Here is a 19,515-nt window from a genome sequence, read left to right as displayed (position 1 = left end):
TGCGGATGGATTGGCCGATGGGGGGGTGGGATGGGGGGTGGGATGCGAGCGAGTATGAGGGCAGGAGGGAGGACTCAGATGCTAACGGTCTAACACTAACGGTCTAAATTCAAAAAGGAAAACTCAAAATCCAAAGTTCAAGGCGAGGAGGGGGGGGGCAAAGATCAAAGCTGAGAAGATGAACAACATACACTATGGACTATCTGCGTGGCGTGGAGACAAGACGAGACACACGTGGCTTAAATACACGGGGGGGGGGTGCCACGGGGGGGGGGGGGGTGCAGGTGATTGGACACAGGTGGAAATAATCATGGACACTGCAGACAATCACAGGGGAAGAAATGACAAGGCAGGAAGTGAAGTTAACCCAGAGACACAAGAGACATGACACTACAAAATAAAATAGGACATGGACCCAAACCGTGTCAGGTGCGGGCCGGTTCTAAAAGTCCCAAGGACCGGTATCGGTGACGGTGGTTGAGCACCATTGTACTAGAGGACCATTGTACTAGAGGACCATTGTACTAGAGGACCATTGTACTAGAGGACTTGAAACTTATCCTTCTTTCGTCTACTTCCTGCCTGGATTATTCAATGCATTGTTTTCTTGACGTTGCCTTCACTCAATTGACTTTAGTCAGATTCATGTGCTGTCACTCACTGTGACATCACGGATTGGGTGTGGCCAAACATGCCTTTCAACATCCAAAGCAGTGCAGCTTTGTACTCTTTTTACTCTAGTATTGTTTTATATAATGAAAAAATCTAACTCAATGAAGATCCAGAATTACAGAGTTTGAATGTAAAAGTACACATTTATATATGAAACTAATATGATTTACCTTCAAATTACAAAGAAAATCCTTTTATTTTTATGGCTACAAACCTTTATATAATAGCTAGATATTACATTACCAATAATTAGTGATAGGTCAAAATGATGCTTGAGACAAATCTCACTCCATCAGTCATGTTTCAATCTGAAGAATCCGGAGCTGAGGTCAACCTCTCGTGACCTTTGTTTCTGATTCATGAAGAGATGAAATATGTAAACTGGCCTCCACATCTCGCTGGACATTTCTTTCACATTTTACAGATATTTAATGTTGTAAATGTACTTAGAATGAAATGTGTTTTCGTTAGACTGAATAGAAGTTTTGGATGAAACGTTTCTGTTACTTTGGGCCTTTGAGGAGGTGGAAAGCATTGTGTTTTGATGAGGAGGATTATCTGAATTATTGAGAACCTGATTGAATAATCGTGGTTTGTTCCTCCACAACACAATCATCCGCACAGGTAATGGATGGATGAATCCGGTTTGGCCCAGTCCGCAGTCCTGGACCCTTTCTGCAGAAGATGAGCGTGAGGGGGGGATCCGATGAGTCAATGGCGAGGAAGTAATTCATTAGAAGGCAGCGACCTGCTGACGTCTCGAGTCCAGGTGTATAAAACGGGAGCCGCGCGCCCAGCGAACAGGAGAGGACACGAAGCCGAGTGGAGATAAAGACCACCAGAGACCAGAGACCAGGACCTTGGACAGCAAGCAGAGCGACCTTCTCCAGACCTGATGTAAGCCTCCGGGTCTCCTCCGACGGGCTCCTGCTCGGGTGAAGCTCTCCGGGCTGCGTCTTTCTGGCTGGTTTTTATACTTTATGCGTTTATCTTGGGAATATCGTCCCCGCACGCGCGCATTTACGCATTAAAGTTCCTTTTCTTTCCTCTGGCAAAAGCGACCTGATGGCTTAGAAATAAGATATTACTGCCATTTGGATTTTATGACATTCTTTTTCGGGTTTTATTAATAGTTATGAATGAAATGACTTTCTGAAGAACAACGTATTAGTTAAACACGTCAATTCTCTTTTATAGTTTTTTTTTTACACTGCAACAATTTACATTTGTTCTTATAATTTTATGGAGCAGATTGAAATATTTAGTTGTTTGTGGAGGAAGACGTTACACTTTAGAGGGAGCGCTCTGTCCGCGCCATCCGTGCGTAATTCTTCTGCTCCACGCGGATAGAATCAGTGGTCCAAACGGCTCCTGTCCCTAAAGACGTGACTTCCGTCCTCACTGCTGTTTCCGTCCTCAGGTGTAAAGCCATGTTACAAAGAAGCGGCCCCCAGCTGCTTTTCCTCATCGCCGTGTGCAGCGTCCTGTACTCCCGGACCCTGAGTCTCCCCCACGCCTCCAGCAGGTGAAGCTTCCTCTGGTCCCCTGGTTACTCTGTTTACTGTGGTCACTGGTTATTCTTGTGGTCACTGGTTATTCTTGTGGTCACTGGTTATTCTTGTGGTCACTGGTTATTCTTGTGGTCACTGGTTATTCTTGTGGTCACTGGTTATTCTTGTGGTCACTGGTTATTCTTGTGGTCACTGGTTATTCTTGCTGGTTACTGGTTATTCGTGCTGGTTGATCTCTTGTTCCCTTTACCCTTTCTACCCCCCCGGGGCGCAGGCCGGACCGGCACGCGGACGGGCTGTTCACCAGCGGCTACAGTAAGCTCCTCGGGCAGCTGTCCGCGCGGAGGTACCTGGAGTCTCTGATCGGGAAGCGGGTCAGGTGGGTCACCTCCGGAGAGACATAAGACACAAACCTTCAGATCTACGAAATATTGATCAGAAAAAAAGAAACAAGCAGATCAAAAAATGCCAAACTCAGCCTCCACCTGAAAGAAAAGAGAGCGACGCGTCTCAGGAGGAGCGAGGACACGAGGGACAAACGGGTCCAACATGTAAACGTTTACAAGTCTGAGGTCTTAAAATGCTGTTCAAAGAGCAGTTAATTTTCTTCATTCATTAAAATAAACTCACATGAATTCAAATAAAACCCAAATAACGTTCAAGTCCTACTGTTTTTAATTTGTAGTCTATTTCTGATCACAAATGTGATCAAATGATCATGAGTTAATTAAGTTCTTTGAATGAATTAAAATGTCAGCATCCATGAAATTGTGAACTCTTTATGAAAATCCTTTGTAAAAAAACGTCACAGGAATATTTTTGGCAAACATCCTGAAACGTTTGATGTGTTTCTGACTTTGTGACATTTCAGTGAAAAAAAGCCTTTTGTAACCAAGCAAACAACTCAAAGGTTAATTTATGCCTTCCGTCAAATGTTTATTACACGAGAGGAGCGGCAGCTCCCTCCTCCTCGGTCCTCCTCCTCGGTCCTCCTCCCCTTCCTCCTCCTCGGTCCTCCTCCTCGGTCCTCCCCCCCATCCTCCTCCTCGGTCCTCCTCCTCCATCCTCCTTTGGCCTCCTCCGCCCTCCTCCTCTTTCCTTGTCCGCCGTCCTCCACTGTCCTTCTGTGTCCTCCTCCACTGTCTCTTCCCTCCTCTTCAGTTCTCCTCGGTCCTCCTCTGTGCTCTTCTGTCCTCCACCCTCCTCCTCTCTCCTGCTGTTCGCTCTGTCCTCCTCCCTCCTCTCACGATCTCCTCTCTCTGCAGTGACGAGCTGATGGAGGAGCCGGTGAAGCGCCACTCTGACGCCATCTTCACAGACAACTACAGCCGCTTCCGCAAACAGATGGCCGTGAAGAAGTACCTGAACTCGGTGTTGACGGGGAAGAGGAGGTAGGAAGCAGACCTCCCTGCAGCATGAACGTCTTACAGACTCAGAGGAGGCACCAGAGAGGAGTTCATGGACCACGTTGGCCTGAATACACCTTCTTATGTCAGACCCAATCTGTTGACTCGGTTTTTGTTTAAATGTCATGAACATACGCTTCAAATCTCAGGCTGTAGGACATCAAAAACTGGTAGAGACCTGTCAATCAGCGTTAGGCCCCGCCCTGAAGCGTCCCCTGCTTCATGGTCTGTTTGACTCTAAATGGACCATCATTCACTAAATGAACATCATGCTGCATTGAAGAAGACTTGAAACTAGAGACTGAGACCATAAACTCATGTTTACAATGTTTACTGAGGGAATAAATCAAGAGAGAAGTAGAGTCATTTCCTCATAGACGTCTATGGGAGCAGAGGAGTCGCCCCCTGCTGGTCACTACACAGAAGTAGAGTCATTTCCTCATAGACGTCTATGGGAGCAGAGGAGTCGCCCCCTGCTGGTCACTACACAGAAGTAGAGTCATTTCCTCATAGACGTCTATGGGAGCAGAGGAGTCGCCCCCTGCTGGTCACTACACAGAAGTAGAGTCATTTCCTCATAGACGTCTATGGGAGCAGAGGAGTCGCCCCCTGCTGGTCACTACACAGAATGATGCTGTAATGCTTATCCTTAAATAACTAGAGGTTTTCTACTGGTTAAATGTTTTATAAAGTCTAAAACTATTTCACATCGACTTTGTGCACAGCCTCGAAGATCCTGGAACCAGTGACCTGGAGGAGTCCAGAGACGAAGGCCACGCCCCCCAGGAGAACTACGATGACATCACCGTGGATCACCTGCTCAACAACTTGCACCTGGTGAGAACACACACACAGACACACACAGACACACACAGACACAGAGAATACTAGCCAATCAGAGGAAGAGGCAGGTTTTGAGAGTCAATCACCATTGACCTCCACGTTAAAATGTCCAACTTTACAAAGTATATTAAGGCCTTTAGGTCTGGGATTCTCAGGTGGCTTTATGCTTTCTGTCGCTTTGTGTGAAAGTGAATTCACAGTAGTGTATCAAGGGCTTTTATTTTGAAAGGGGTTCTGGTCTGCGGTGCATTTGTCACAATTAAAAGGAGTAATAAAGTCTTCCTTCCTGGTTCAGACTACGAATCCTTTGTGTTTTACAGATCATGTTTTTCAATATTCCCGTTAATCTCAATGTGTCTGGTTAACATCACAGAGATATAAACTCCCACACAGCATCAACGGGATATTGGTCCCTCATTGATAACCCCCCCCCCCCCCCCTCCTTGTCTGCAGCCCCTTTGAGGAGCGGCTCGTTCCAGCGAATACCTCCAGTCATCCTCATGAAGAACCTGGTCCGTGTTACTCTGGAGACGCCGTTTGATGTGTTCTCCCATGTGGTTCTGTATCTATTCATCCACACATGTTTACACTGGATGTAAATACATGTATGTACATCTACACACTGCGCTGCATAGACTAAACACGCATGTCCACGTGCAGATAAAGATAACTGCCCTTTGCTTTCTGATCTTTGTTGTTCCGTTGACTTTCATTGAAGCCGCTTCTTCGTCCCGCTGAGTTTGATGAAATGTGTCCCGTTGACTCCCAGTTAAAGGGTCGACCCGTCAAATGTCAATAGAACAGCATTTACTTTCACTAGTGGAACTTTCCCATTGACTAGATCTTCTATAACTTAGGGTTCATGAGGCAACGTTTCCTCCGTTAACTCGGAATGTGAAATATGTTCAAATTAATTCTCAATGACAGAAGTTCCGTTGACTTTGAGTAGAGAAAGTTTCCTACTAATCCTCAGTGGACCTCCAGCACCAAACGGACAGCAGACTGCACGGTTAACTTGTAACGGGACTCAAATTACTTTCAGTTAGAAAATACATGAGATAGAAATAAATTGTTTCTAAAACAAGCCTTAAGAGGAACTATTTTGCCGGATAACTTTTAATGTAACTGCTGCCCTAATAAATTTGTCCAATACATTAAAATAAAAAATGTAAATTTTTTAATGTCAACGGAACACCGTTTGCTTTAATAGAGCAATATTTTCATTGAATTTCAGTGTGAATGGAGCATTTGTGTGATTTTCACAAACCAATATTTCCATTAACCTTTGAAATGAAGAATGTTCAATGGGAAATGAACACAATTAACTTACCTTTACTTTCAAGGGCACATTCCTCCCAATGAAAGTAAAACATCTGTTCGACTCATTTCAAGTGTAATTCATGCCGTCGACTTTGAGTCGAACATTTGACTCGTTGAACTCGAGTAAAAAAAATGTTTCAGTCTTTTTTCAAGCTTTCAGTGGATCATTATATTTAAATTCAAAGCATCGATCTGAAGTCTGATTGGTTTTCACTAACCAGTAGTTCCATAGACCTCCAAAACAGGACGTAACACTATTGACTTTCAGTCATAGATGTATCGTTCCATCAGACTCGAATGAACATGTTGATTTCCAAAGGTTCACAAATCATGATCCAACTGCTGCTTTGTTTTTAGAGAATCCAAACGTGGTCGTTTCACCGTTAAAAAATGGAGATGCATTTAATCACTTTATAATATTCCATATGTAGAGCAAAGACCTCACAACATGTTGTAACATTATGAGCATGGACCACAGTGACTCACCGAATAAAAGATATGGTTTTATTTTTCAAAGCGGAGTCCTTTTGTCTGCCTGATGTTTGACGAGTGGACTTGATGGTTTTCATTCTTTGGGTTAAACAGCATAATGTCGCGTTGTGCGGTTTAATGCTGTTTCTGTAGAAGTTGGAAGGAGAATAAATCAATGGGTATTATTCTAGTTATGAAGATGAATTCATCTTCTCTTGTATTGTTTGGAATGAAACGTTATTTTCTGAAGTCCGCTAGTAATTCTAAAAGGACATTCATGTGATCATGAAGACGGATGTGAGATGTTAACATACAAAGCGACCTTCACTTCTCCCCCATGGGTGTCAGCTGATCGACGTGAAGTTCAGCAACACTGACATCAAAACACAGTCTCTCTCTCAGTCCTTCAACTTCACACACATTCATGTTCATGAAGAGTCACGGAAAGGAACCTTTTCTCAGTTGAATCAGGAGAGACTTATTTGATAGTAACAATGGTTTATTACATATGCATCAACTATGACTTGTGCAATTCTTTGGCGATTGGACTCCATCCTGAGGGACTATTCCCGAAGGTAGGGATACTGAGGTCCAATCGGCCCAATCCCCCTGGAGTCCAGACACTGGTGGTGGTGAATAGGAATAGCAGCAACTAGATGATGAACCTGGAACCACGCCGATGCCAACTGGAGGTGACTGGGGTGGAGGAGGGTCGCCTCAGCTACACACTGAAAATGACAGCTGACAGCCAACGGAGAGGAGAATACTTTTAAACATTTGACAGCAACAACGTGATTGGCTCCAGCGAATAGTTGTAGAATCTGATTGGTTACCAAAATGTGCACGCCCCCAATCAGCTGATAGCGTAACTACACGAGAGCCCGACTGGTTGTCTTCCTGACTGAACTTGCGCTTAAGCTACATTTGAATCTGGTAGAAACAAAAAATGGACATTAGAATGAGTAAAAGCTTTATATCTCCTCCAGTATAATCTCAATATGTCCACCAGTAGAAGCTCCATATCTCCTCCAGTATAATCTCAATATGTCCACCAGTAGAAGCTCCATATCTCCTCCAGTAGACGTTTTATATGTCCTCCAGTAGAAGTTTTATATGTCCTCCAGTAGAAGCTTTATATGTCCTCCAGTAAAAGGTTTATATGTCCTCCAGTAGAAGCTCTATATCTCCTCCAGTAGAAGCTCCATATCTCCTCCAGTAGAAGCTCCATATCTCCTCCAGTAGAGGCTCTATATCTCCTCCTGTAGAAGCTCCATATCTCCTCCAGTAGAAGCTTTATATGTCCTCCAGTAGAAGCTCTATATCTCCTCCAGTAGACGCTCCATATCTCCTCCAGTAGATGCTTTGTAGAGGACCTTCTGGTATGATGGGTTCTTGTGTGCACCTGATCTTAAGACATCTACACAGAAGGAGAAGGAACTTCATAAAAAAGATAGTGAGACATTTACTTCTTCTCATCAGATGTGTTGATTATACAGTAAATATAAATAGTATCACTTTAATAATGAGTTATGAAGACGAGGACACAAATGAACCCAGAAATGATGGAAATCACTGGTCTTCAGCTCAGTGGTGATTTAAGTTGTGTCATGTTTTCTGGTTTTAACCTCAGGTTTATCTTTATTTCAGCTTTAACATCCCAACACAAGTAAAAAGTAAACAAACCAAAATAAGCTGTGTTAGATGACCGTGTCCCTCCTCAGATGACTGAAGTATTTTTTATTTCCTCCGCTGTGACTCACTTTGTTTACAAGTGTCAAAATGGCAGCGGATATTTGACTCATAAATGTCATAAGCAATGTTCTGCAGGGCTCCATCAGACGATGGTCAGTGACGTGCAGTGAGCTTCAGGAGACTCTCAAAGTCACATTCACAAATATATGAGTTCAACAAAAATCAACATTCAACTGCTGCTCGCTCTGTGAAGCTGATGGGAGAGTTTTCAGGTACTTTGGCGGCAGGAAAGGAAAGTATTATAATAACCATCCAATCTGCTGTGCTCTAAAATTCTAAAAGACGGGGAACAAATGTAAAAACACATTGAATTGTTAGATCCTCCAAACTGTGACACACACAAAGTTATTTTTCCATCCTCTGGACAAAGTGCTAAGACGCAGGACTAAATGTACTTGCATTCTGTGTAGTGACCAGCAGGGGGCGACTCCTCTGCTCCCATAGACGTCTATGAGGAAATGACTCTACTTCTGTGTAGTGACCAGCAGGGGGCGACTCCTCTGCTCCCATAGACGTCTATGAGGAAATGACTCTACTTCTGTGTAGTGACCAGCAGGGGGCGACTCCTCTGCTCCCATAGACGTCTATGAGGAAATGACTCTACTTCAGTGTAGTGACCAGCAGGGGGCGACTCCTCTGCTCCCATAGACGTCTATGAGGAAATGACTCTACTTCTGTGTAGTGACCAGCAGGGGGCGACTCCTCTGCTCCCATAGACGTCTATGAGGAAATGACTCTACTTCTGTGTAGTGACCAGCAGGGGGCGACTCCTCTGCTCCCATAGACGTCTATGAGGAAATGACTCTACTTCAGTGTAGTGACCAGCAGGGGGCGACTCCTCTGCTCCCATAGACGTCTATGAGGAAATGACTCTACTTCTGTGTAGTGACCAGCAGGGGGCGACTCCTCTGCTCCCATAGACGTCTATGAGGAAATGACTCTACTTCTGTGTAGTGACCAGCAGGGGGCGACTCCTCTGCTCCCATAGACGTCTATGAGGAAATGACTCTACTTCTGTGTAGTGACCAGCAGGGGGTGACTCCTCTGCTCCCATAGACGTCTATGAGGAAATGACTCTACTTCTGTGTAGTGACCAGCAGGGGGCGACTCCTCTGCTCCCATAGACGTCTATGAGGAAATGACTCTACTTCTGTGTAGTGACCAGCAGGGGGCGACTCCTCTGCTCCCATAGACGTCTATGAGGAAATGACTCTACTTCTCTCTTGATTTATTCCCTCAGTAAACATTGTAAACATGAGTTTATGGTCTCAGTCTCTAGCTTCAAGTCTTCTTCAATGCAGGGGATGCTTTAGGGCGGGACTACGTGCTGATTGACAGGTCTCTAATAGCCATGTATATGGTGTCTCTACGTTCTCCGTCCAGTTATGGTCATGTATATATATACATCTATATATTATATTGGAATACTTAGTTACATGAAGTGTGTTTGTTTGTTTTTGTGTGTGTGTGTGCGTCCACCCTCCTGCACACATGTGATTGCTGCCTCGTGGAGGGGCCTCACTCATTAACTCTCATCACTGTGGATCTAATGGAGCAAACAGGGTAAAAATAGACAGAGGGCTGCAGCCTTTCAACAGCAGGCATCAGGCACCAGTGTGTGTGTGTGTGTGTGTGTGTGTGTGTGTGTGTGTGTCTGCATGTCTGTGCTTATTCTTCCTGGGTTGAAAGGCTTCTGACGTCTGCTCAGATACCTGCAGATGTTACGTGATGCCTTCACATTCCTGTTTACGTGAAACTGTTAACATCAGATGCATCTGAGCTCTGCCTCCCTCGTTGTGTGTGAGTCCTTAAGGGTTCCTCATATATACATAATATATATATATATTATGTATATATATATACTGTGTATTTACACATATGTACATATATATATGGACAAGCTTTACTAACTGTTGGCAGGTTGCTTTGTGGACAACAAGCTCAAAGAAACTACACAGATAGAATTGAACAAGAATTCAACCTCCGTCTGAGTGACATGTTTGTTTTTTAGATTAAAGACAGGAAGTCAGCAGCCAGCCTCCACTTCCTGTTTCCCCTCCGGCCGCCGCTTCGTTTCAGAGCTTCTGCTCAACTTTAGTGACACGCTGCTGATTGACAACATGTGGAAGTCACTGCACATCAAGATCACCAACCTGAGGGGCTCACACACACACACACTATATGCAGACACACACACACACTATATGCAGACACACACACACACACACACACACACAATATGCACACACACACTATATGCAGACACACACACACACACTATATGCACACACACACTATGCACACACACACTATATGCAGACACACACACACTATGCAGACACACAATATGCACACACACACACACTATATGCAGACACACACACACACACACACACTATATGCACACACACACTATGCAGACACACAATATGCACACACACACTATGCACACACACACTATATGCAGACACACACACTATATGCAGACACACACACACACTATGCAGACACACAATATGCACACACACACACACACACACTCTCGACCTCATCCTTTGTCCTCCGGCTGAAATGAGCAGTTTATGCAAAATAAAAAAGAGGTGAAGTTAAAAACTCAGTGATGTAATGAGTAATAATTCATGTTAAAATAACATTAATGACTTTGTTTTCACCACCTGATAATTTTGAAGAATGATATATATATTTATATATATGTGTGTGTGTAATGTTGTTGCTCCACATTGTGACCTTCTGAATGTGCAGCTGGGATGAGACTCAGGAGACAGGACACGTCTGTCCTGTCTCCTGAGTCTCTGAGGACATTTGCCCTCTTTGGACCATCCTGAGATGGTTGTGTGTTTACATCCCAGTAGATTTGTGACGTACTGAACCCGTCACTGAAAAGTCGTCTTCACGTCTGCGTGTTAAAGGCAGCGAGGTGCTGCCGTGTGATTGGCTGATCATGAACCCGTGTGAACGGGTGTATTTATGTTCTGCAGGTGGAGGTTTTATTCAGAATATTAGTTATCAGAAGATGCATTAAACTAATCTAAATGGTCTATTCTGATTGGTCGATCAGATCGGACTGCAAACCTTAAATGCTTCTGTAGAACTACAAACTTTTAACTTTAAATGAACTGGATCAAATCACTGAGTTATTTTAGTTAGACATTCATCTATAAGCACAGTGATACGGAAATATTTGAGTTTTATTAAATTCAAGGAAAAATCTAAAATATGATTTAATCCGTTTAATTTAAAAGGAAATATGGAAAACAAGGAGTAGGTCCCAGCAGCGTAAATGATTCTGTTCTGACTTGATGAATTGTAATGATCAGTGAGGAGGAGGAAGCTGCCCCCTGCTGCCCGACATGAGAAACGTGGGAATTAAAGCTGACGTCAAAGAGGTTTAAGTTTGTTTCTTTTGTCTCGAAGAATTCCCCGAAACCAAGATAAGCTTTAGGAAACATTTATTTACAGGTACGGTAAACATTTAAAGACCATTTATTTAAAAAAACAACATAAAACTATTTAAAAGTCCCAATATATTTACATCCATTTCATTTTAAAACATAATAAAATTGTCCATATTTTAAAGCGATGTTCTTTTCTCTTTTTTTCTGGCTCGATTGGCCGGCGTAACAAGCGCCTCTCGTCTCCACGGCGACGTCTCCAAGAGCTCCGGGACGTCCCGTCACAACCTCCGCACAGTCCTCCGGCTGCGTGTGGCGCCCGCTGCCAGGGCCGGGGTCTTGGCGTTGGCGAGGTGGGGCCGCGCGCGCACCACCCTGCAGGGCGCGGCGCCGTGGAACGCCTCCCGGCAGCGCGTGCAGAAGTCGAAGCGGCAGCTGGGCCGCGTGCACGTGGCGCGCTGCACCTCCGAGGAGTGAATGGCCGGCGAGCTGCAACGCCGGCACGCACGCAGAGACTCGTGCTGCTTCAGGGCGCCCGCCGCCTGCGGGACAGAAGACACGAGGACCGGGGTTAGGATCCCGAGGGCCTCAGGGAGAACAGGACCGTCGATACGTGGCGGTTCAGCCCCTCGTGACGTGATGTCACATGACGAGCTTCACCAAAGACTGAATGCAACAGGACTGCGTGTCATTTTATGCAGACGCTCACCTGCTGGTATTCAGTGAAGCGGTCACAGGGGGGGGTCGGCGTGCCCCCCCTGAGCCTGCAGCTCGGGGTGGAGGAGGACGGAGTAGACGAGGTGGCCAGCGTCTGCATGCAGGAGAGCACCACCCGGGACACTGAGGCGTCTCGGGTGAGGCCGCAACTGCTCCGCCTCGGAGAGCTGCTCGACTCCTGGTGGGGGGGGAGGGGGGGGGGGGGGTAAGAGAATACAACTCATACATGGTTCAAAATGGACGATTACTGAAAAATTAGAATAAAAGAATTGATTTCCTCACCCTGAGTTCCTGCTCGGCTCTCTGACATCGTCTCCGAGCTGCTGAATCATCACAGACCGTCCTCCTCCAGGAACGACTCACTTTCATACAGCTGGGGGTCCAGAGAGAGGGGGGGGGCAGGTCAACATGATGCACCACAGGACAGAGAAACCCTGCCTTCTTATTCCTTCATCAGACTGGGTCTGGCTGCTCATGATGAGGTCATAGTCTACCTGATGAGGTCACGGCCTCCCAGCAGCGACAGGATGTGGGCGAGGAGGTTCCTCATGTTCCTGGACAGCAGACAAGAGAACACGTCCACGTGCTCGCGGCCCATCTTGCCTCCGATCACCCGATCCAGGAGGTGGCGCTCCGCTACCTTGGAGACGACGCTCCAGTCGTACCTGAGAACCAGAACACTCGATAAGTACAAGCGGAGCGAGGACTCCCATCTCCATGGAGCTCTCAGGTGGGTCTGCAGTGGGGTTCTTGTAGGAACCGTGGGGTGGTTATGAACACCAGACATGTCAGATAACAGCGCGTCACACACAGCATCAAAAGAAAAGAGGATTCAAGCAAATACAATTCAAATAGAAGTAGTTAAAGTAAAAAGATTTCAACGTATATGTTCAAACATATAAAGTTCGGGAAAACTCTTAAACTCTTTTGAGGAACAGGAAGCAGAAGATCATCATGGCTTTTTTACCCAGGTGTAGTATTTTAAAATAAAAATAGAAACTGAAGCAGCTTTTGACACGACTCCCCACCTCTTGTTCTTCTGGTAGCTTTTGGCCAACGCCTCACACGCAGCCCGCCCAAACGTCACGATGGGCAGGTTGGGCTGCAAGGGGCGGCTGTTGGACAAAGTCTTCCTCCTGGGGCGGTCCACCGGGGGGGAGGCTTCCAGGGACACATGGACCAGGGTGGAGTCTGTCCTTCCTGGACATTTGGAGGGGGACGTCCTCTCTTGGTGCGCCGCTGGTCTCCCGTGGAGCGGATCGTCCTCCTCGATGTGACTGTTTTGCAGAGACAGGTAACCGCTGTCCTCAAACCCGTCCTCCAGAGTCCTGTCGTGCTCCCTGCCGGTGCTGTTCTCCTTGTTGTGAACCGCTCTGCAGAACACGGCGGGGGGGCACACCGGTTTGATGAGGGGGGGCTCCTTCAGCGGGGACAATTTAGGATGAGACACCCGGGGCTCTGTAGCAGCGGGGCTTCTCTCCACACCAGGGGTCATAGCGGCCTCGTAGCGTGGGCATTTCATTGCGCCCGTCCTAGAGGTCAACATGCACACCGTGCGGCGCTGAGGGATTCTGGGTAAAGGAGGAGACAAACAAAATGTTAGGTCTCTTAACAATGACTTCTCTCGTGCCACACAGCTAATAGAAGGTAGTCGTCTCGGGACCGGGGACACGGCAGGAAGACGTTTGGCTGTAACCAGCAGCGTCTCCCTCCCACAGGAACACATCATTTTCAAATAAGACTTTTGGCGCGACGCGTCCGGATTTGGCGGAAACGGGACGAACCGCTCGAGCCTCGGCTCGTCTTTAAACGCATCCCGTTCACTGCAGCTAATAAACGGCGTCCGGGGGGTGGAATCCGGTAAAGGCATCGATACGCCGCAGATGACGTTACTGGGCTGCTTTATTCGCGCGTGCCGGGGGAAGTAGCTCGTAGCTAGCGTTAGCATCGCCCGCGTAGCTAACGTCCCGCACACAAGCCCGCAGGTACTAATGAGAGCGTGAATGGAGCACAGTTCCGGTCCGTGTTGATAAGTTGACATTTAGTTCAGCCGCTCGTTGAGCAACTAACTAACCTCGCTAGCTAACCTTGCTAGTTTAGCTAACGTTGCTGGCAGAACTCCGTACTTTAACATCAGCAGCTCGAGAGGCGGGAAGAGACGCCGTGAGACTCGTACCTGACGTTTCGTTGCTCTCGTAATCCGAAGGCGGACTTGTTTCCGTCCCGTTAGCCGCGCAGCTAACTTTCAGCCGACTACCCGCGCTGCTTAAAGCTCTGCTACACGAACGATTCTGTTGAGGCGTCTATTTGAAATCCGTGCGCAAAAGGCGCAAACCAATGACAGCGTAGCGGGCGGTTGTCTCTTTAAACCGTCAGCCAATGGGGGCCGAGACGTCGACGCGCTCGGGGCGATGACGTCAACGCGTAATCAATGTGGTACCACTGGAATCTCCCACCGGACCGGAAACACGGGTGAAAGGCCACGTAAAGTGGTCATTTCTGCAGAGGTGGAGGCATCTGGAGCGAGCACAACTCCGCCCAATTGAATATTAGAGTTCGGATCAATATGAGCCAGGATGTTGAAGCGGTAGTTCATGTGAAACATTGATAAATCTAAACTTTATTTCTACAGCTTCATTTTGCTGAGCAAGTACATGTTAAATCCACATGGTTGTTTGTATGTGGAATGCACTTAAAAATAGAAAAAATAGTTAGTTTTTCATCAACACGTTCATTGGTTTTATGTTCTTTAAAACACATTTTACCAAATCGAATTACAATGTGATGGTAGCTGAGAGGTCAAATCATCATTCCTGACTTTCTGTAACTCCATAAGGAGTTTCAGCTCTTTTTCTGTAAAGATGTTTGGCTAAAAGCTGAAAGAGGACAGTCCACTTCACACCCGCACCTGGAATGTGAGAAGTGGCTCTCGTATCGAAACCAAAGGGGGGGAGGGTGGGGGAGATACTGCAGTGTAGTTTGTTTAAACTACTTTTTGTATTTCTTTTTGTGCACAGACACACTTGTCAAAGGGGAAACCTTCCCCCCCAAGTCACAACAAACTGTAAGTTGGTGTGATGTATAATGTCCATTCGGTGTGCCGAGTGGGTTTAGAGTACTATTTGAGGCCAGAGGCAGAGCAAGTTGTGGATGGATTGTGAGAGTGGTGGGGGGGGGGCATCAGAAACATCGACGCCTCACATCTTTATAAAGAGAGTTGCGTGCTGCTAATACAACGCAGTTTTAGCATTAACTCCTATTTACTACAACAAAGACTTAAAAAAGCATGAAAATCAGCAACACCAAAAAAAAATAGCATGAAAAATAAAATGATAAGTCTTATTTTTACTCTTATACGGTTTTATTTCTTGCACTTATTCATAGTTAATTATTTTTTATGGTAGTTTACTGTAAGAAATGTATTAACATTACACTGTACAAAATATACTAACCCATAAACAGTTCATGATGATTGCGATTTCTACCACAAATATGGACATTAAATAGCAGATAAACTACATATCAATTCAACTGATCTCGATTTCGCTTTAGCATCATAACTACAGCAAACTCAAAATACACATGGACAGTATAAGCGCCACATCCTGACGTCACACCACTCCTAGACGCCAAACTTCCGCCTGCACCAATTTGGTCTGCAGAAGAAGACTTCTTACCGACTGCGCATGCGCGCACAACATGTCTGCGCTCTTCAGCAAGGTGGGAAAAGAACGACATTGTTGTAACAACCTTTAAGACGTCTTCACTGACGGGTTTAACGCGTTGTTACCACACCGATGTTTTCCGGTAGCAGTGTGAATGGGCTGTTTGTCATTAAGATATTAAGATAATAAGATAATATTAGTGCGCAGCGACTTGTTTACTCTCTCAAATGCTCCTGTTTGTAGCTTTGCTCTTAATATCAACAGCATATTCAAAATGAACGTTTCCGGTTGTGATTGTGGTTAAAACATCACAGCAAAGAATGTAATGCAACATAAGAATGTTCCTCCCTCTCAGGACCCTCTGAGCCGCACACTGCATCCTCCATCGAGCTGATGGCCCACAGAAGAGCCGCACACCTTCTTCCCAGAGCAAGCCACTGTGTTTCCAGCCTGTGGGTTCCTCGTCTCCAGAACCGCCCAAACGCCATCGGGCAAACCGCCTCGATTCTCCGCCCGAGAAGCCTCCACACCGCCGTGCCGTCGAGGGCGGCCAAGCTGCTGTCGCTGGACGAGCTGTTCTCCAAAAGGTCCCTGCAGCAGCACCTGAAGGAGCTGCAGGCGGAGTACGCAGAGTGCTTGAAGGCCGCCAGCAGCGCCGAGGACGAGCCGAGGGCCGACAGGACAGAGAGGACCAGGGTGTCCCTGCTGGCTCCTCTGGTCCAGAGCATCAGGGAGCTGGACACCAAGCGCAGACAGCTGGCCGAGACGGAGACCCTGCTGAGCGGTGAGACGATGTGGTGCATTGTTTTCCTAATGATCAAACAATGCACTTTAGCCACAGTCAGGGTGCGTTTCATCTGTTCACCTGTCCGTGATGTCCTCCCCTCCTTCTGCAGATGTTGAACCGCAGTCTTCAGGTCTTCACTAGACGAGCTAACGTTAGCATCGGTAGCTAATTTAGAGTCAACCAGCTTTGTTATCACCTTAAATGAACTCAATGAAGTAATCACGCTCATTTACAGGTGATTTAGGTTTTACATTCCAAAGACGATCCACCTGAAATGCTTGTTTTTAAACGCGCTTTGATGGCGGTTTGCGTTGCTAGGCAACAGCTCGGTGGTCGTTTGCTTCCTGTCAGCTGATGTCGCTCCCATGCAACCGGGACTCTTTAAATGTTTAGTGTTTTCATACTTTCACAGCGCTTCTGTCTCAGCTCTATAAGCCTAATAAATCAGGTCTTACTGCGGGGGACCTTTTAAAGGGGGGCAGACAGCAGAGATAATGATGGTTTTCTTACCGGTGAAGACGAGGACGCGGCCCTGCGGGAGCTGGCCGAGCTGGAGCACGAAGGATGTCAGCGAGAGATTGAGGACCTCAGGCAGAAGGTAGAAGCGTCCTCCTCCACGTCCACAGGGACCAATGTATTAGAAGCAGAAGAAGCTTCTTGCTCCTCATGTTGTCTCCCTTCTAAACAACACAGATCCTGGACCAGCTGCTCCCGGAGGAGGAGGCCGATCTCAGCGACCTGGTGCTAGAGGTGACGGCCGGGGTCGGAGGTCAGGAGGCCATGCTCTTCACCGACGAGGTGTGGAAGTCCCCATGTGTAGCCGAGAGAGACAGCGAGTCTGTGAGCTCACCTGTGTGCCTCCTCTGCAGGTGTTCGACATGTATCAGGGCTACGCTCGGCACCAAGGCTGGTCCTTCGACATCCTGGAGCACATGACCAGCGAAATAGGTCTTTGGAACCATTGAATTGGGTTAAAGCTTTAGATAAAAAAGCAAAGGTTGACCTTTGACCTCTGTGTGCTGTGCTCAGGGGGACTGCGTCACGCCTCGGCCTCGGTCAGCGGCCCCCAGAGTTACAAGAGGATGAAGTTCGAGGCCGGAGTCCATCGTGTGCAGAGGGTTCCCCGGACGGAGAAGCAGGGCCGGATGCACACCAGCACCATGACGGTGGCGGTGCTGCCGCAACCCACCGAGGTAGGAGGTGTTACCCGACAACAACAACAACAACAACAACAACGCCAGGAGGACGGCTGGGGAAGCTCCGCCTCTTAGAAGCAGGAGGATTAAACATAAAGTGAGCCAGACGGCCACTTAGGACCAAGGATTTAAACAAAGAGGAGATGATTGGGTTAGAAACCCTGAGGAGAGATGAAGGTTCCTTTAATGAGCAGAGAGTTTACTGGTAACCACATGAACAAGCTGCTCGTCCCATATTCATCCAGATGTTCATCCAGGTGTTGTGCTCCTCTCAGATCTCCTTCACCATAAACCCCAAAGACCTGAGGATAGAAACCAAGAGGGCGAGCGGAGCAGGGGGGCAGCACGTCAACACCACCGACAGCGCGGTGCGGATCCTCCACCTGCCCACAGGTCCCGCCTTCTCTTCAGGGAGGGGGGGCCACCTGCCCTCATGGCCAGCGCTGTGAGACCTGTGTGTGTGTTTCAGGCGTGGTGGCGGAGTGCCAGCAGGAACGCTCCCAGATAAAGAACAAGGAGAAAGCCATGAAGGCTCTGAGAGCCAAGCTGTACAGCAGGAAGCTGGAGGAGGAGACGAGCCGGCGCTCCAACCAGCGGAAAGTGCAGGTGGAGGCATTCGTTACCATATTAAGTGCAGGTGGAGGCATTCGTTACCATATTAAGTGCAGGTGGAGGCATTTGTTACCATATTAAGTGCAGGTGGAGGCATTCGTTACCATATTAAGTGCAGGTGGAGGCATTTGTTACCATATTAAGTGCAGGTGGAGGCATTTGTTACCATATTAAGTGCAGGTGGAGGCATTCGTTACCATATTAAGTGCAGGTGGAGGCATTCGTTACCATATTAAGTGCAGGTGGAGGCATTCGTTACCATATTAAGTGCAGGTGGAGGCATTCGTTACCATATTAAGTGCAGGTGGAGGCATTCGTTACCATATTAAGTGCAGGTGGAGGCATTTGTTACCATATTAAGTGCAGGTGGAGGCATTTGTTACCATATTAAGTGCAGGTGGAGGCATTTGTTACCATATTAAGTGCAGGTGGAGGCATTTGTTACCATATTAAGTGCAGGTGGAGGCATTCGTTACCATATTAAGTGCAGGTGGAGGCATTCGTTACCATATTAAGTGCAGGTGGAGGCATTCGTTACCATATTAAGTGCAGGTGGAGGCACTTGTTACCATATTAAGTGCAGGTGGAGGCATTCAGTTTGATGTAAAATAATTTGATCTTATTCTCCCCCCCCCCCCCCTCCAGATCGGCACCAAGGGTCGATCAGAGAAGATCCGGACCTACAACTTCTCCAAGGACCGTGTGACGGACCACCGCCTCGGCACCACGGTGCACGACGTCAGGAGCTTCCTGCTGGGGGAGGACCTCCTGGACCAGATGAACTCCTGGCTGCAGGAGTTCTCCAACCAGGAGGCGCTGGAGGAGCTGCTGGGGGAGACCCAGCGGGACGGCGCTTGAGGAGTCGGGATCAGAGAATGTGGATGTTGGCATTTTACTCAACGGAAGAAAAGGTTTAAATAGAGGACCATGTCTTGGTTCTTCTGGTAGAAACCTGGAGCTCATGTGCAGGTGTGACGTAACGGATCGTAGCGCTACATGATACCTTTCTACCTGAACGGGTTCAAGTGGACCTGTGTGCCACGAGGCAGTAAAGAAGTGACTTTATGACCCAGTTCTCTTTACTCCAACAGAATCTAATAAACAACAATATTCAACATCACTTTTCTTGTTTTTCACATTCATGTATAAA

General features: G+C 47.1%; 3 protein-coding genes across 7 annotated transcripts; 2 read left to right on the top strand and 1 right to left on the bottom strand.

Annotated features, from left to right (window-relative positions):
• The first annotated feature begins 1,461 nt into the window (after positions 1-1,461).
• vip (vasoactive intestinal peptide) lies at positions 1,462-6,333 on the top strand. Its single transcript, XM_037464763.2, has 6 exons — positions 1,462-1,569; positions 2,093-2,197; positions 2,458-2,562; positions 3,449-3,574; positions 4,315-4,426; positions 4,886-6,333. Coding segments are annotated over exons 1-6 (459 nt in total). The 5' UTR covers positions 1,462-1,567; the 3' UTR covers positions 4,895-6,333.
• Positions 6,334-11,354: 5,021 nt separating this feature from the next.
• Positions 11,355-14,429, bottom strand: fbxo5 (F-box protein 5). Of its 2 annotated transcripts, none has more exons than XM_037464863.2 (6): positions 14,287-14,429; positions 13,134-13,676; positions 12,600-12,770; positions 12,388-12,478; positions 12,098-12,283; positions 11,355-11,930 (listed from the first exon to the last, which is right to left on the bottom strand). In XM_037464863.2, exons 2-6 carry the CDS (start codon positions 13,649-13,651, stop codon positions 11,670-11,672), a joined length of 1,227 nt encoding a protein of 408 aa, XP_037320760.1. In that variant the 5' UTR covers positions 13,652-13,676; positions 14,287-14,429; the 3' UTR covers positions 11,355-11,669. The 2 variants fall into 2 exon arrangements, with proteins under 2 accessions (XP_037320760.1, XP_037320759.1); XM_037464862.2 differs by having other exon boundaries at positions 11,357-11,930; positions 14,282-14,429.
• Positions 14,430-15,706: 1,277 nt separating this feature from the next.
• On the top strand, positions 15,707-19,485 carry mtrf1l (mitochondrial translational release factor 1-like). Of its 4 annotated transcripts, none has more exons than XM_062566745.1 (9): positions 15,707-15,825; positions 16,126-16,554; positions 17,076-17,155; positions 17,251-17,326; positions 17,427-17,505; positions 17,587-17,750; positions 18,029-18,146; positions 18,223-18,359; positions 19,011-19,485. In XM_062566745.1, the coding sequence occupies exons 1-9, from the start codon at positions 15,792-15,794 to the stop codon at positions 19,280-19,282; spliced, it is 1,389 nt and encodes a 462-aa protein (XP_062422729.1). In that variant the 5' UTR covers positions 15,707-15,791; the 3' UTR covers positions 19,283-19,485. The 4 variants fall into 4 exon arrangements, with proteins under 4 accessions (XP_062422729.1, XP_062422730.1, XP_062422731.1 ...); XM_062566746.1 differs by having other exon boundaries at positions 17,251-17,355; XM_062566747.1 differs by lacking the exons at positions 18,029-18,146; positions 18,223-18,359.
• Positions 19,486-19,515: the final 30 nt, after the last annotated feature.

The sequence above is a fragment of the Pungitius pungitius genome, chromosome 13, assembly GCF_949316345.1.
Source record: "Pungitius pungitius chromosome 13, fPunPun2.1, whole genome shotgun sequence".
In the NCBI taxonomy this organism is placed as follows: domain Eukaryota; kingdom Metazoa; phylum Chordata; class Actinopteri; order Perciformes; family Gasterosteidae; genus Pungitius; species Pungitius pungitius.
This window is presented reverse-complemented; position numbering and strand designations above follow the sequence as displayed.

Bases quoted from the DNA above. Each gene is read 5' to 3' on its own strand.
- vip (XM_037464763.2), top strand. The intron at 2,563-3,448 runs GTGGGTCACCTC...CTCTCTCTGCAG, and splicing joins CTGATCGGGAAGCGGGTCAG to TGACGAGCTGATGGAGGAGC. The intron at 3,575-4,314 runs GTAGGAAGCAGA...CTTTGTGCACAG, and splicing joins GTGTTGACGGGGAAGAGGAG to CCTCGAAGATCCTGGAACCA.
- fbxo5 (XM_037464863.2), bottom strand. From the start codon at position 13,651: ATGTTGACCTCTAGGACGGGCGCAATGAAATGCCCACGCTACGAGGCC. The intron at 12,771-13,133 runs GTGGGGAGTCGT...TCTGGTTCTCAG, and splicing joins AGCTACCAGAAGAACAAGAG to GTACGACTGGAGCGTCGTCT. The intron at 11,931-12,097 runs GTGAGCGTCTGC...TCTGTCCCGCAG, and splicing joins GCTTCACTGAATACCAGCAG to GCGGCGGGCGCCCTGAAGCA.
- mtrf1l (XM_062566745.1), top strand. From the start codon at position 15,792: ATGCGCGCACAACATGTCTGCGCTCTTCAGCAAG. The intron at 17,156-17,250 runs GTAGAAGCGTCC...TAAACAACACAG, and splicing joins TTGAGGACCTCAGGCAGAAG to ATCCTGGACCAGCTGCTCCC. The intron at 17,327-17,426 runs GTCAGGAGGCCA...CCTCCTCTGCAG, and splicing joins GGTGACGGCCGGGGTCGGAG to GTGTTCGACATGTATCAGGG.